Source organism: Mustela lutreola, chromosome 3 (assembly GCF_030435805.1).
Source record: "Mustela lutreola isolate mMusLut2 chromosome 3, mMusLut2.pri, whole genome shotgun sequence".
Lineage (NCBI taxonomy): Eukaryota > Metazoa > Chordata > Mammalia > Carnivora > Mustelidae > Mustela > Mustela lutreola.
In genome coordinates, this window is record NC_081292.1 from 192936924 (window position 1) to 192954171 (window position 17248).

Consider the following 17248-nt stretch of genomic DNA (forward strand, 5'->3'; position numbering starts at 1 on the left):
CCTGTGTAGAGCCTCCTTGACTCATTTCCCTCTGCAACCCATTCTCCATTTTGTAGCCAGGGTGATATTTTGAGAAGTCACGTCCGATCGCATTATGCCTCAGCTTAACGGTTCACAATGGCCACCATTGTTCTTAGGATAAAGTCCAAATTCTTAAATGTGTCTTACATGATCACTGTCCAATAGAAATATGTAATGCAAGCCATGTGTATGCTTACATATAAGTTTTCTGGCAACTTTTAAGATTTTCATTAGTTTATTCATTATTAATTTATTAACTAGCTGTGCTAATTAATTACTTTAATCCTAGACTTTAACTCAATATATCCAACCTTACCATTTCAATACCCAGTCAGTATAAACAATTGTTAATGGCCAATTTTACATTCTTTTTTTTCATACTAAGTCTTTGAAATTCAGTGTGTATTTTACATTTAAAGTACATGTCAATTCAGTTTGCTCATATGTTAAGTGTCAAGGGCTCAAGAGCCACCTCCAGCTGGTGGCAACCAGATTGGACCACGCACATCTTTTTTTTTTTTTTTTTTAGAAGGAGAGAGAAAGAGAGCATGCTCAAGAGCAGGTTGGGGAGGTACAGAGGGAGAGGGACAGAGAGAATCCCAAGAAGTCTCCATGCCCAGCACAGAGCCCGACATGGGGCTCAGTCTCACTACCCTAAGATCAAGACCTGAGCTGAAATTAAGGGTCAGATGCTTAGCTGACTGAGCTACCCAGGCACTCCTGGACCGAGCACATGTTTAAGCCTTGTGGTCTTAAAGCACATCTTGAGGCCCTGCTTGGTTCTCCAGCCCTAGTGTGACTTTTGTCCCTGCACGACACACACTGCAGATCCTCTGTGCCAGGCAACTGGGCTAGGCGTGGGAGAGGATGTGGCACAGGGGCAGACAAACTCACCTCTGCTAAGGGGTTGGAGGTAATATCCCAACAACGGGCCATCTTCATTTTATGCTTCTACTCTGCAGGGCTCTCAGGCACTCCTAGGTATGGGTTAAGAATGAAGCCCTTGCTTAACTATTGGCCTGGCGGGGGTTCCATTTTTGGTTTATCTAGGGGTATGTCAGGCTAAACAGATGTTCTTTGAGAAAGTAGGGGGAGTTAAATGGAGAAAACACTGGTAGAGTTGGTATGTGGTATTTTCTGAGGGAAATTGACTGCGTATCCCACATCCAGGTTCCGTAGCAAGGGGCACTGTTCTGTGAACTGAGGATGGGCCTAGGGGAGTGGGCCTGAGTTGTAGTTCACACTCCTGGCTTCTTGTCACAATAGATTACTTATTTACTTATCCACTTTCAAAAAGTTGGAACAGCTACTGTAGGGGTACATCTAAATATTTCTGACATCCTTTCCAGTTGAAAGATTTGCTTTATCAGAAAATATTTCCAAAGGGAATGTAAACATTTATTCTATTTTAATTGTTGGCATTTCAGTAAGAGTCAGAATAAGGTAGTGGACTGAAGGCAAAGCTGTTTAAATCTTGACTGTACCACTTGTGAGCTGGAGAACTTGGTGAGTGGCTTTATTTCTCTGACCCTCAGTTTTCTCTTCTGTAAAATGGGGAAGATACTAGCTTGTGTCTCACAGAGCTATTGAGAGGATTAAAAGGAAAGAATGTACATAAAGACCTTGGGTGCCTATAGTGCCCAGGACGTAAGGAGAGCTCACTAAATATTATCCCAGGATTTGTAAAACACTACCATTAATTGAGAATAGATGGTTGGGTGCACAGTCTTTGGTTCAGGATGGTCATTCAGAGTGCTTTCTCTGAAAAGATACATTTATTATCCCATTTGTGTATAATATTTTGTCTTTCTCTCACACTTAGTTTTGTACTCTATGTATATATCTGTGAGGAAGGAAAATATAGACATCTCATCATGGTTTGAGTCTGCCAGTAGGAAAAGCCAAACATATTTCAGTGCCTGGTATAGGAGGCATGGTGAGATATACACCATGTTTTATTGGTACACAGGCTTTGGGCTTCCTTTCTATATGCGGTGTTGGGTTTGTACTGTTTGGTCTAAACTCTTTGGCTTTCTAATCAAAGACATGGGGCTGGGGGTATTGAGTTAAATGAAAGGCAGTTTGCTCCTAAGACCATAGCACTGATCTTTAACCATTTAGCTAAAAACAGTAACTGCAGGCCCTTTATTCATGGGGAAAGTATGTCCAGCCACTAGGTGTTGATATGAGCCACCTTGCATAAAGGGGAGGATTTTTGTTTGGAATATTTTAATAACCACCTTGCCTGTAAGTGCTTTACACTATACAAAACCCTTGCACAGATAATCATTTTTCTTCAGACTTCACAATAGTCCTGAAAGGCCAACATCCAAGAGGGGGTTAGGCCCACTTTGCAGGAAGGAAGGTGAGACTCAGAGAGTATGTAACTTTCCTAAAATCACAAAGTAAGTAGAAAGAATTGGGATTAGAGCCCAGCTGTCCTGATTGTGAGTCCTGTGTATATGTTCAGCTAAACTGTACTTGCACACACAGGACACCATTTACAGAAGCTCTGGTAACCTTCCTGGGTTTAAAAAAAAAAAAAAAAAGTGTGACTGAGATGTGAAATAATGCTTATACTGTAAGTGTGGGCCATTTAGGCATGTATCATTTTCATTCATCAGTTTCTGTTACCCTTTGAATTATTAATAGCATAGATGAAGCTGTTTGTAACAGAGATGCAAGCTCGCAGAGGCTTTAAAAATATATAAGATTTTTTTTTTCTGTTTCACGTAAAAATCCAGAATCTCAGACAGCAGTGCTCTGGGAAGTTGTCAGAAGCTCAGACTCCTTCTGTCCTGTTTGTCCCCAGTCCTTAGGGGCTCTGTCCTTCAGGAAGTGCCCGTGTCCACACAATTCAAGATGGCTGCCACCAAGCCCACTTTCCAGGAACCTACTTTTCATGCAGCTATTTTGAAAGTGGGAAGGGGAGAGGATGTCCCAATCTTTTAAAGTACAGCTTGAAATTGCACTTGTCACTTCCACTCACATCTCGTCAGCCAGAACTTAGTCATATGTTAACACACTACTGCAAAGGAGCTGGGAAATAGTCTTAATTTTGGGTGGCAATGAGCCCAACTAAAATTGGGGGGTTCTCTTACAGAAAAAGGGCAAATGCATATATAAAGTCAACTGGCAGTTGCACTATGCTCTTCATCTTAAGAATAATTTCTTTTTAGCCTGCAATGCAGACATTTGAACATGAAACACTTGAGTTCTGAAATTCTAAATGTATAACATGGCAAAGGAAAAATTTTAGTATCATTTGTGGCACAGTGCAAAATCAAAATAACTGCATGAAAACCAGGTTCCTGTGGAATGCCAGAAGTTCTGAATGGAAGCATAATTTACATTTTGCATTTTATGAGAATAGTGCATTACTGGAATAATATGAAGTGCATGGGGAATTAATAACTTGGGAAAGCAAGCTTATAGGATCAAAATAACCATATCTTAATATCCTTTGCATGTTTTCCCTCAACAAAGTAAAAAGTCACATTGCCTTGACACTTTTGTCCCAGGATGAAAATTAAGTAGAAGAATAAGGAGAAAGTATTCTGTAGCTGTGAGTTTAGCACAGACAAAATTAAGGCTGTTTAAGGTTAGAGGTATACAGCTGACAGATTGTGTAGGGGCGTTTCTATATATGTGGGTGTCAATATGTTTGTGCTGAAATGTTTGCAGATTTGGGGGGGATGTCGTGTGTGTGTGTGTGTGTGTGTGTGTGTGTGTGTGTCTGAGTGTGAGTGTTAATGTAGATTCCATGGGTGGCTTCAATCATTGTGTTTTCTCCCTAATTATGCATATTCTGGAGCAGCAAAAAGAGGATGTAGGAGGATCTAGGTTACAGTGTTGAAAGAAGGTTTGAGAAGAGCTCGTCATGTATGTGTGTGTTCATTTAGTTAAGTTCATCAGGGATCTTTGACATGACTTCAGCATCCTGAGTCTTGGAAATACTAGAGTGAATAAACCTGGTTTCTGCTCCTGAAGGGACCATTGGGTTTTGTGAGGCTACAGCATGTAAAAAGTGACTCAAGCAGTATGATAAGACTCTTCTAAAGGAAGTTATAGGAACAGAGAGGAAGCAGCACCCAACTCTATCAGAGTTGGTCTAGAATCACTTCCCAGGGGATATGCTTTTTAAAGTACTAGTACCGCACACTGGACTAGGCCCTGAGGATATAAATATGCAGAAGCATGGGTTCTGACCTCAAGGCAATCAGTGTCCTGGGGAGAATAACTTGTCATGGAGGCTCCATAGGGTAATGGCTCTTACAACCTCTCCAGCCGTTCTTGAAATACCTCCTTATACACTCATCCTTTACCTCAGCTCTAACAAACCACTGTCTCTCATCTCTGGGTCTTTGCACGTGCTGTGGCCTCATGCTGTTTATATGCACGCATGGGGCTTCCCTGCCTGGGAACTGCTCTGACGCAGAGATCCTTTGCTTTTAGCCTTTATCTCCGGCACTCTTGTTGCTCAGTACGTATTAGACTAATAATTAATGTAGATTGACTCTGCTTGTCACATTAAAGAGGCTGTATTTTCACCATGAGTGAATGAGACCAGAAGTCTAGACTTTTGACTTTGCCTGCTCACCCATGGACAGAGATGAGGTATTTCAGAGATAATGCATGCTAGGGCTTTTGAATCTGGAAGACAAAGTAGTCACAAAGCTTTCTGTACTGTTAATTTTTGATTGATCACCAATCTGCTAATTAGTGAGTGTCACGTGGAATACATATGACGTGCCTAAGCCTGTGCTAGACATTGTGGTTGATGACAAAGAAGCAAATGAGAATCATCTAGCCCTGTGCCTGGACACACACTGGGTTCTTAATCACAGTTGTTGAATTGGTGCTTTTAAGCGTCCTGGTGTTAAAAGCACTTCTTGTGTTGTGGTGGGGCAAGCCGGGCAAGGGCTCAAGGCATAAGAAATTAAATATCTCACAAAGTAAATAAGTAAATAAGTCGCCAAAGACTGTAAACTCTGACAAGACTGTAGATTTCTAAGGAGGAGAAACACTAGGCTGGGGTGACATGTGGTAGATGGATACATTCTAGTAGAGGACATTCGAGAAAGTGGGACAGGGTATGGGGGCTCCGTGAGGATGCTGGAGAGCGAGGGGTTTATGTAAGGTAGATTAGGGTAGAAAAATAAGTGAGATGGTTTTGTGGACATCTGTTTTTAAGTGCATAGGCAGTGGTATGTGAAGAGCAACTGTCTTAGGTTATTATTTGTGACACCTAAGTTTCCCTTCTGAGTTACCCTTTTCTTAGACTTCATCATCGGGTAAGGTACATATTTGGATTGCTTTAGCTAATGAGGAAATTCAGTCTCTGAAAAACAGTGTTTGATCATCTTGGAAGAGAGTTATGCAGACAAATTGATGTTTAAAGCTTGGCTGATTTAATATTTGCCTCTGAAAATCTCTAGAGAATTAGATCCATATCTACTCAACTTGAATAGTAGCTGGTCCAGGGGAGAGCCCATCTCTTTATCATCTCTGTGTAAATTATCCAATTTGGGCTTCTTGGGGATTGATAAAGTTACTTTTTCCCTCCCTCCCTTTCTTTCTTTCTTTCCTTTTTTCTTTCTTTCTCTTTTTTCCCTTCTTCTTTCTTCTTCTTCTTCTTCTTCTTCTTCTTCTTCTTCTTCTTCTTCTTCTTCTTCTTCTTCTTCTTCTTCTTCTTCGTCTTCTTCCTCCTCCTCCTCCTCCTCCTCCTTCTCTTTTGCTTTTTAATTTTAGGGCAAATTGCCTATAAAATAATCATGTGCTTGGTTCACTTTTTCTCCACCGTCTGCATTTATATAATCAGGGAATAACAACTAATATTAGCTTTAGCCTAATCAGAACACATTCAGGATGCTGAAGCCAATCATTTGATAGCTTCCAAAATCATATCTGTGATGGTTTTTGGATTATCCACTCCCATGGGTTTTCTATACCACTGATGCATCTCTTTTCACATTTATCAAACATGTAGCAAAAAGTTAACTTTCATCCTCATTGTAAATGATTTATATTTTCTCATTTTTAGTTAGTGAAAAGTTCAGTATGCCTAGGACAATAGATTAGGCATCATCTACTACTGTGATATGTTCAACTGATGACACCCATGGGTTCTGGACCCTGGGTCTGGTGAGGTTTGTTTCAGCCTCCCCTCCATTCACCCACTGTTTCCATGACTCTCAGGTACCAGTCCTCTCACACTGCCCTCAGGCCCCCCTCCAGTCCTCTCTAGGAGGTAGCAGGTAAGCCCATCTTCCCTCAAAGCTGTGTGCTGCACATTTGTTCTTTTCCTTATACTACTACCCACCATGCAGAAGAATCTGTTTCTTGTGATACACACTCAAAGTCATACACCTGAGTTGCCAACCTCTGCAGTGAATTGGATCTTTGGGAAAGGGTTCTTGTTCTGGGTTGGTTTACCACTGAGGGGTGCTGGCCTGCATTAGAGATGTCACTTTCTGCGTGACTTGTTGATAACTTCTGATATTAACTAAGTTTGGAACATGTGTGGAGATAAGGTAACATGTCTTTCTCTTAATTCTTAAAATTTAATTTATAAAAGTGATTCAAAGATTAATAGTTGGTCATTGTGGTAGTCATAGCCTGTGCCTGCATACATCCTCTGCAGTATGGCTGTCTTTATATTTGAATGCAAAAGACCAAAGATTGGCCATAAGTTTAAAATTCATATTTTGAAATAATCAAGTTCCTATCTAAATACATCAAATTGAATTGTGGGAATAATATCTTTACTACTAAGTGAAAGAAGTGTCCTATAAATTTGTTTGCAACAAATTTACATGGTATCGTCGTTGTCATCTTGACAGGAAAAAAGATGAAAGTTTTAAAAACTTTTTTCTTCAAATTTAGTTTATATCTAGATTTGACTTTATCATAGCTTTGGTCATCACCAAAATACACTGAAGTTTCCAAATTGACATTAAACCTTCTGTGGAGTGATCTCTGAAAAAGATGATAAAAATGATTTTGAAACATTAATCTTGAGGGGCGCCTGGGTAGCTCAGTTAGTTGAGTGTCCAGCTCTTGGTTTCAGTTCAGGTCATGATCTCAGGGTCATTGGATTAAGCCCCGCATTGGGCTCTGTGCTGGGCGAGGAGCCTGCTTGCGATTCTCTCTTTCCCTCTCCCTCTGTCCCTCCCCTGTTATGCATGCATGCACATTTGTGCTTGCTCCAAATAAATAAATAAATAAAATTTTCTTTAAAAATTCAAAAAAATATTAATCTTGAATAGCAACAGTAAAGACAAAAAGGATAAAACCAGCATAAGAAAAAATGCAAAAAAAGAAAGAAAGAAAGAAACAGAAAAAAATAAATTAACCTCAGTGCCAGAACAGTAGGTAGTTTCCCTACGTGGTCATGCTTACCTGTTTCACAGCTTGAGAACATATCACTTTAGGTATGAGTGTTGAAGTCTACATTTTTAAGGGAGTTTACAGTCTTTTGAGAATTACAATAAATACCCCTAAGACTTGGGGTATTTTGTTTTGTTTTTTTGGGGGGGATGGTATGGGTTATACCTCACCCAGCCCACTAAAAATATTAGAACACTGACATTTTTAATTAAATAAAGATTCAGTTTGACTTTGAGAATAGTATGAGATCCCGTGGCCTGGTAGAAACATGCTGTGGTTTCTGAAATATGCATTGGGACCAGTGGTTGCACACGAAAAGAGCTCCAGTTGCCAACAGCTATACTTAATTCCAGCTTCTGGGGTAGTTGCAGGTTTTTATGACCAACCCAGTCTTCCTCCAGCATTTCAAACCAATTCACCAAGAATCTAACACCTCACTTCCAAAGAAACCTTTTGGTAGAAGTGAACACTCATTAAAAATGGAAGCTGGCACCCAAAGATTTGTTTAATCTTGTGTATTTCCTGGCTGTGCATCGCAAAGTAAGGTAGATTTGAGAAGTGACACTTGGGCTCTTTAAGTCTCGCGGAGAAGCCCTTGTGCCCTTGTCCTGCTGCACGATCTCTGTGCCGTTAGCCTTCTCTGGCCTCTGCATGCCTGCATACCCTCTTCTGATATCACCGTCATCATGATGGCACCTTTCATGAGTTTGGTCACTTCCATTTACGAGATTCCATTGAATCATCATAACGAGGAGGGAAGTAGGACAGACTTTTTTCTATTCCTTCCGCACACAGTTAAGAACAGTAAGGCCTAAGGAGAAGTTTACTGACTTTGCAAGGCCACACTGCTATTGGGCAGCAAAGGCGGAACTAGAAGAATCTAGCTTTCAATGACGATTCCTTTTTTTGATAATGAGTCCATTTTTCTCCAATAGAGTAACGATTCAAGTTTCATCAAAGCATAGGGCTGGCAATCCTAGTGTTCCTACAAAGTCTTGGGGAATTCCTCCTCTACATGTCATGCACGTGCCTTTATTAAACACATGGGCCTTGTGTAGTTGGTATGCACTCATTGGCATCCCCTACCGGGGAACTCCTCTACTACAGAGACTCTTTGCTTTTAGCTTTAATCTTGAGCAGTGTTATCGCATGGTAGGGACTTGAGCCAACAATTAGTGTAGACTGAATCCAACTTGACACTGAAGAGGCTGTATTTTCGTCATCAGTGATGAAGTCTATGTATTTGACTCTGCCTCCTCAGCCATGGAACCAGATGAGGTGTTTTGGAGAGCTGCATATCAGAGTTTGGGGATCTGGAAGGCAAGGTGATAACAAGTTTTTGGGCTGGGCGGGGGAGAAAGTTTATGCTCAAGGTGATGGTGGCATTTCCATATAGAAAATATATTTTAAAACAGTGCTGTCTAAAATAGAAAGCAAGTTGTATATGTAATTTAAAATTTTCTAGTAGCCACATTGTTTAAAAAGTGAAAAAGAATAGATAAAATTAATTTTAATAATAATATTTTACCTAAACCAATATATCTGGGCTATGATCATTTTAACATAAAGCCAATATGAAAAAAATAATGAGATCTATCTCACATTCTTTTCTGAAACCAAGTCTTTGAAATCCAGTGTGTTTTATGTACTTACAGCATATTTAAATCCATATGCTAAATTTTCAGTGGTTAAAGTTAAATGTAGTCCTATCAAAACAAGAGTATAAAATGTTCTTTATAATGCTTCAGTTTTAATTTTAATTAAAATTAATTAGAAGTTCAGTTCTTTGGTCACCTTAGCCACATTTCAAGTGGTCATAGCCACATTTCAAGTGGTCATAGCCACATGTGGCAAGTGGCTACTGTCCTAGACACCACAGATGTCAGTAGTTGTGGGATTATGTCAAAATTATTTCCTGCCCCTCTCCATATTCTGAAGTAGGAACTATCCCTTATTGAGGGTATGGTTTAACTTTTGGGTTATACATTTTAAACCACCACTTTAAGGTGGTGACCCAGACTGTAAAGATTTAACCTGATCTAGGCTGGTTATTGTTTTATTAGTTGTTTTATGAATAAAAGAAAAGAGAGGAAGTGTGTGCTTAGTGCAGTGACTGCTGCTTTATGCAAATTCAGCCACTCAGGGGTCCCAGCACCTTGGAACTTTTGGGTGAGCGAGTAATGATTGAATGAAAAAATCAACATGGAACGTAAATAAATGAGTACACATTTTGATTTATGTAGTTATTGTAAATGCTCTTGAAGCTCTGGAATAGAAAGCCTTTGTCTCCTTTTCCAACAATCACCTCATCTAAAATACCGTGTAAAAAAGAAAATCGTGAAGATTCAGCTGGAATCCGGGAGGAACCCTGAGCCAGCTTTCCAAAGCAGAGTTAATAATTTAGGGTATTTTTTACTTGCAACTGCTATACCCTGAGAAGGGATTGCCAAGCTGTGGAGTGATGTTTACTGCTTACTCTTTTTCCAGCGTTAAGAAAGCTTAGTGACATTTTCTCTCAGTGTCTTTATTCCCCAGGTGGCTTAAATTCTCTAGTGCTGCTGAGTGTGATGTGAGAGCAATCGCTGGGTCTTTGCTGATTTCCTCTAGATGTACTCAGAGGCAACACAAACTCATTATGAAGTATTCTTCCTTCTTTCCATTTTATTTTTTCATTTCCTGATCTGACAAATTTCAGGTTCCTAATCCCAATCCTAAAAGAGACCAGGTCCTTGACATACCCAGATAACAGAAATCTAGTAACATTTTTTAAAAAGTAAAAAGCAATAGATAAAACTAATTTTAACAGAAATCTGGACAGGTCAAGGTATTAGTCTCTCTAGGAATTGGATTAGAAACTTGAAAATTGGCAGATCAGGAAATGAATGCAGAAGATTTGCATTAATGATGTTTATTTTCAAAGGACTTTTAGACCTGGAATGCACGATTTTTTCACATTCATATTTTATTCCACAATCTATATCTTAAAGCCAAATTTATGGTGCGGTACATTTGACGTATCACTCATGCTTTCCCAAACACATATTCAGCGAGAACCTTTACAAATGAGTTCCATAAAATGACGCACTTGGTTTCCCAGAGGGGATGTTGCTCAGGAGACTGTGGTCCCAGATGTGAGCTGAATATTACGGGAAGATTTTCAGGATATGCCTTTCTTTAGGCTTGGGCAGATCGAAAAGAAGTTGAAGTGCCCTTTGATGGTGAAGAAATATTTAATCCATCGTAGTTCCATACTTCATTCCCTGGAGTAGAGGATTGGCCAGCAGATAAACATTTTCTACTTGTAAGCCATTTCAATACATAGAAAGCCAGGGGCTGAAATCACACAGGCTGCCCTGCCCTCTGTGTCACTTGGTTCTTTGTTGCAAACCAGGATGCTTTATTCACTCACTGTATTCTACAGGACTGAGCCAGGCCCTGCTTTAGTGCTGGTATCACAGTGAACAAAACAGATGCCTGCAGAAAACTTATGTTCTGGTGGGGGAAGCAGACAATAATGCAAACAACATGCTGTCTAATTTCAAAGTGATTAAGTGGTGGGGCGCCTGGGTGGCTCAGTGGGTTGAAGCCTCTGCCTTCGGCTCAGGTCATGATCCCAGGGTCCTGGGATCGAGTCCCACATCGGGCTCTCTGTTTGGTGGGGAGCCTTCTTCCTCCTCTCTCTCTCTCTCTGCCTCTCCACCTACTTCTGATCTCTCTCTGTCAAAAAAAAAAAAAAAAAAAAAAAGTGGTGTGGGGAAGGTGACAGAATCACCCCCCCCATGGGGGATGGGTGGGGGCAGGGCTCTCTAGCAGGGACCTGAACGAGGTGAGGGAGCAAGGATTCCAGGCAGAGGGGTTAGTAAGTGAAAAGGCCCTGAGACAGGAGTAGGAGATAAGATGAGAAAGGGGCCAGATCGTATTGACTCTATACCGCAGGGCTGCATAGGCTTTTGACTTGAATTCTGAGAATGACAGGAAGCCACGGCAACACTCACACTGTAATTTCTTCCTAACCTTGTTTGGGTCATGAACTTCTCTGGCAGAATGGTGAGGTCTGTGGAACGCTTTGTAGAATTATTTCAAATGCACAAAATAGAACCCAGGGGATGTCAGAAAAACCAATCATATGGAAGTATAGAGACTAAAGTCCCCCATGAAGGACCCACCTGCACAGATTATATTTTCAAAGGATTCCTCGTACTGCTTTAGGGAGAATGGACAGTGGGGACCAAGTCTGGAAGCACCAAGACCAGTGGGCTTGGAGCCAAGCTGTTTCTATTTATCCTATGGGGCAGCAGTCTCTAAAGTAGGGTGTACAACACAGTCTTTTTGAGTGTAGGAAAAAAAAAATGTAAACCTTCTATTTGTATTTAATTTACTCTCATTCCTCTTAATTTCTGTATTGAGAGCATATTTTATAATATCCTAACATATTAGGACATCAGTACATTTATACAATTCATGAATAAATCTTTTTTTATTGGAGGTGCATGTTCAAAGGTATTTGTGTGCATTTTGGCCAATCAGATTTAATGATCGTGATGTAGAGAGAGTTACTCTGGAAGAAACTAAAAAAAATGCCATTCTGGTTTAGCCCGCATTCCATTTCAGAGGCCATTCTGTGGGAGAGCATGAATTCTTGCCATGATTCAACCTTGCTAAATGTCAAGTCCTGTTTCTCAAGCATCCTTAGCTCTCCTTAAGAACCCTCGGATGGCTATAAATGTATTTACACCTGATTAGACCTACTATCACCTCTGAGGGACACACATCTCCTGGGGTTAATTTCCAGATAGCAAAAGTGATTTTGATATTCCCCTTGCAGTTCAGGGGGTTTCTGACAGGGTCTGCATTTCTGGCCCCGTGAACTATGCAGGCACTAGCATGCTACCCGTCCATCCGGTTTGTGCCGTGCCCGCCTTCCTCCGCCTTCCAGACTTGCATCCTGATGTCTTAAGCCTCTATCCCATCTGCCTGTCTCCTACAGATCTCTCCTAAACATTTCTGATCATTACTGAGTTGCCATAAGCTGAAAGGCAGGCATTATCCCAGGTGCCATACAGTACAGCATTGGGCAAGGGTAAGCCATTTTCTGTTTTCTACCCAGTTATAGTGCCTGGAGCGGAGCAAGGAGAGAAGCAGGGTGGAAGAGAGGGCAGACTGAAGGAAATAAGCTGATTTTGCATGAAGTTTGCTCCAGTTACAACCGACTGCCCTCCTCCCTTTCTTCCTCTTTCCCTCCCTCCCTCTGTCCCCTTTCTAGTCCCTTCTTCCCTTCTTTTAGAAAGAAGGCTATTCTTCTATAAAGAGAGAAACCCAAGCTCTTTATGACATACACAGAAATCTTTAGGTAGGCTGTTCAGAGGAAAACTGTGGATATAGGTGGTTCTGCCCCCAAGCAGTGGGTGCTGGTGTCTAGTGAGGCGTGATCTTGGCCATGCAAACTACTGCCAGAGGATTTTCACTGCTGCCTTTGAAGTAGACACTGGTTTACAGAAGCAGACATGGAACCTGGAAATGAGGCCAACCTAACGCTACCATTTCTGAGCCCTAAATATGAAGTCTTCGTCCCAATTTTTCTATATATTTTCTTGCTCCTCTGATTTCTGCACTCTGCCTGCATCAGGTACTGCTCCTTCATGTGGTCAAGTTCGTTCCTGGTTATTTTAAGGTCATATTAGTGAGTTTTTGCAGAAATGGCAATTTATAGGTAAATGAATCAGACACTGGAAAAGAGCTTGATGAAGCACCATAATATATCTTGGTAAACTATCAGGGCACCAAAGGAGCTGCTTCTGCTAGCAGGAAACAATGTTAGGTGATACAACTCAAAGCCAAGTCAAACTATCTGTAGTCTCTGTCTATACCCTGGCAAAAGGGATACTGAAATAGCCACGGGATAGGTAATTGGTTTGTTCCATAAGTGAGTCCACATGATTTTCTGGGAAGCAAATAAATCCTTAATATTAATTGTCAAAACAAAACAAAACAAAACTATTTTTTTTAAAATTCACCAAGGGGAAAACCAAACAGTTTGAAATAATAATTTTTCAAAAATACCGGAAGACATCCTCTTGAACCTCCATTTTCTCTTTGTCCTTCCTCTGTCCTTCAAAATGTGGTTGCATGTGATGGACGGATTAGTTCGATTGTGGGATTGATTCTGGGGACTAGATGTCTCTGCTTGTTGCTGTAGAATGTCGTGGGTTTTCCAGATGCCTTGTTGCATTTGAGGTGTGTTGGGTCCCCCAGGTTCCAGGAACCTCCAGTGTGACTTGCCTTTGAAAACCTCAGGGTGTTGGAAGGTATTGTGAATTTCTAAAGTGCCTCATTCTCCTTTTTTGTTTGTTTGTTTGTTTGTGCCAGATTTCCTTGAAGTAATGGAGCCTGTTGGGCAATCAATCACTTTAAGTAAATGTTGCCAACACACCTCTCAGGGAGGGCACACGTCTCTCCGACTGGGGTCTCTGCAACCCCTTCCTTCAGAGCAGATTGAAAGAGCACTGGGTTTTTCTGGCACATTCTCCATCAGTATACTGAGAAAATACTTAAAACTTAAGAACACTGTTATTTTAATATTTAGGTTGCCCAGAGTGATTCCAGACTCAGCTGTCGGGAGCCTGAGCTCCAGAAGTTTGGGGGGACAACCTTTAGACAGCTTCTGAGAATATAGGTATACGTGGGAAGAAGAGAACTTGAAATTAATAGAATATTTACCTTGTATCTGGCTCAGGATATGTGTCCTCTACATAACAACATATTTAAACCTCACAGCAAACACGAGACGCTCAGCCCCATTTAACAGAGAAGGACACTGAGGCCGATTCTGTAATGAACTCTTAATGAATTGCGATCCCAGGCGTGTTAACTCCAAAGTTGATTTGACAACCCCCCTTCTGCTACTTCTCTTCAGCACGTGTAATTTTCTAAAATTTTGGCTTTAAGGATCCAGAAGGTGAACTTTTAACACTGCTCAGTGATTCTTTTTTTTTTTTTTTCCTGGTTTCCAAAACTGAATGGATTTCCTCCTGTGCTTCTAGCCCTCCTTCCTGTCCCCTTGGTTCCTTTTAAAAGCAATACCTGTATTTCTCATTCCTCTTCTCTATGGGCCTTATAGAGCAGTGGCTCACTAGGGCATCGATTTAATGAAATAAAATTTTCAATCATGTTTGGTTCAATTCTAGGTGATACAAATAAAGAATTGTGAGCACTTTGTAGTCAGGTTTAAAGGGAAGGAAAAAGGTGGAAAGAAGAAAGTGGGTCAAGTATAGTACCTGTGCAGTGTCTCCTTAAGCCCTGCCTCATGAAGGTCTGGCTATTAAAAATAGAGCAATAATGGGGCAGCCGTAGCACTACTTGGACACCTGTGTGCCCTGGAATTTGGGGTTTGGCAATTTATAGCATTTACCAGGGATGTGAATCTTAAGTGAGCCAGCCAGCGTTCTGATTGATATGTAATACCTGTGGATATTAAGTTACGCTCTCCGAACACTTTGAGTTATGTACTGGTATTATCTCTAGAAGAACAGAGACACAGACAGGTTTGTTAACTTGCCCGGGGTTAGACAGTTAAGGGCAGCACCAAAAAGCTGGGTCCCAGACGGAGGTCTTCAGAGCTCACGACCACTGCGCTAACCTGCCTCTCAGTTATGAAGGCTCAGTAACTCTCACGATCTCGTGGGGTTTTTAGGATTCTTTTTCTTCTTAATCAGAACCAGCCCACCATACAGTTGGAATGGTAAATATTTGCCATGTTTGGTGACAGACGTTGATGGGTCAAAGGAAAAGGTCTAAGGAAAAATCGTGTACTTTCTCTCACATCCCCGTCCGTCTGGATTTACTGTGCAAAAAGGTCACTTGAGCACAAGAGCTTGAATTTCGTACTTACAAGCAGCTTCACTGTGGCTAAAACCTTGCTTTACAAGTTGGCTTTAAAAATATTTTATAATCCTCTGTTTCTCTCTCTCTAATATGACTGGTCTGCAGCCGTTAAGTTAGGGGCTTCTTAAATAGGACTTTGTGACTGCTTTTTACATAAAGGCCAGGAATCTCAGGTGATTTTTGTTTTACTCCTGAGTCGTAGCCCTCTCTCCAGACTGTCCATCCACTCGCATTTACTGGAAGAACAGTGGTTCTGGGAGACCTGAGCTGTCAGCTCCCTGGCTCCAGTCTGTGGTAGGAGAGAGAAGGCTAAAAAAGGCTGAAATGGTAAATTACTGTAGGTTCTGGGGAAAAATAGAATTAGAAGCATTTGTGGTTCCGATGAAAATAGCACATTTCCTTTCTGCTTGGACAGTGGGGGTCAAAGTGCTCCAGGGAATAGAAAATAAATAAAAATTGATCCCTCACCCGTTGAAGGAAATGCTCTGACTCTGGGAACCGAAGTGACAGCTCCAGGTTAGAGGATCCTGTGAAACCACTTCTGAAGGTTAAAACAACAGCAGTCACAGCAACAACAGAATACCAGGAGCCTAAAGAAAATGGGACCGGCTGTACTGGGAAATGTAGTCTTTCACGAATGATTTATACCGCCTCTTTCCCAGACGATGGATAGGTGGCAGAACCAGATCAGGCGTGGGGCCCTTTTGTTCCCTTTGTTGATCATGGTCGTTCTGTCTCTTCTTGCAGGTGAGAAGCCTTATAAGTGCTCCTGGGAAGGGTGTGAATGGCGTTTTGCACGAAGTGACGAGCTCACGAGGCACTACAGGAAACACACAGGTGCAAAGCCCTTTAAATGCAACCACTGCGACAGGTAAAGAAACACAGAAGCTGCTGGGATGGGGAGGGGAGAAGGTGAGGTGGGTTGGGGGGGGGTGGGGGCTGTCTGTGAGCTCCCGGGCCTATCCCAAGCCTCTGCCTCAGACACTCAGGACCGCGCATGCCTTTTCGTTCTCCAGAGAAAACCCATGAGGTAAGGGTGCCTTCTTGCATATAATCCAGAGATGATATGAATTGTTGGATCAGGCACACAAGTATTTACTGAACACCGGCATTGGGTCAGGAATCATGTGAGCCACTCAGTGGCAATAAGACACAGTTCTACCCTCGAGGAGATGATGTGACAGATGATTTTACTACAATAGGAAAAGTAATAGGACAGAGAGTGGTCACCTGTAGCTGTTTCTTCTGATCTTTTTATTAACATCAATACCATTTTTCCTGATTCTTAATAACGTGAAAGAGTAGAAAGCCTGCTTAACAGAAAGAAGGTTACTCATAAGGCTTTCCTCCAGAGTGTTATTAGAAATGAATTTACTGGAGAGGGTACCCATTCTTTGGGGGCCTGAATCATTCTTTTTCCTTTGAAAGTAAGTACAAAGGTCTAAAAGATGGCGAGCCTTTGAGAACTTATCCTATAATTCAATTTCCAACCTTCAGCATTTGATAGTGGAAGAAAGAGCACGTAGCAACAGATACTACACAAGTAATAGTATCTGACAGCCCTGGCATTATCAACCAATAAACCCCAAAATGGAGACTCTGCAGGCCAAGGTGAAGGCAGGATTAGGTTTAGACATAATCAAATAATGGGCTTGCATCTGAGCATGTTATCCTTCTAATCCTATTTCTGTGTTTAAAAGGAAGCTTAAGAAAATTAACCATCTTTTTAATGCAATACTAAAGGTCTCAGTTATGATGAGAAAAATGCTTCTAATACGATAAAAGCCCTGAAAGCCTCAGGGTTCCCCAGCTTGCAGGATGGCAGGAGGGGTGTGCAGGATGTCCATAGAGGCCTGGCTCTCCGTGGGAGGAAATGGGATGGCTTTCCCATCCTGCCTCCCAGTCCCTGCGCCGGCCACTCCCTGCACTAGGCCTTCCTCTGTCCTGGGTGTGTGTG

At 41.5% G+C, this 17248-nt stretch overlaps 1 protein-coding gene across 3 annotated transcripts in view; it reads left to right on the top strand.

Annotated features, from left to right (window-relative positions):
• Positions 1 to 17248, top strand: part of KLF7 (KLF transcription factor 7) — a 90528-nt gene that overhangs the window by 60903 nt on the left and 12377 nt on the right. For all 3 annotated transcript variants that reach the window (XM_059168255.1, XM_059168252.1, XM_059168253.1), the window contains exon 3: positions 16039 to 16162. In XM_059168255.1, coding sequence (XP_059024238.1) covers positions 16039 to 16162 — 124 coding nt within the window. The remainder of the gene's footprint in view (positions 1 to 16038; positions 16163 to 17248) is intronic.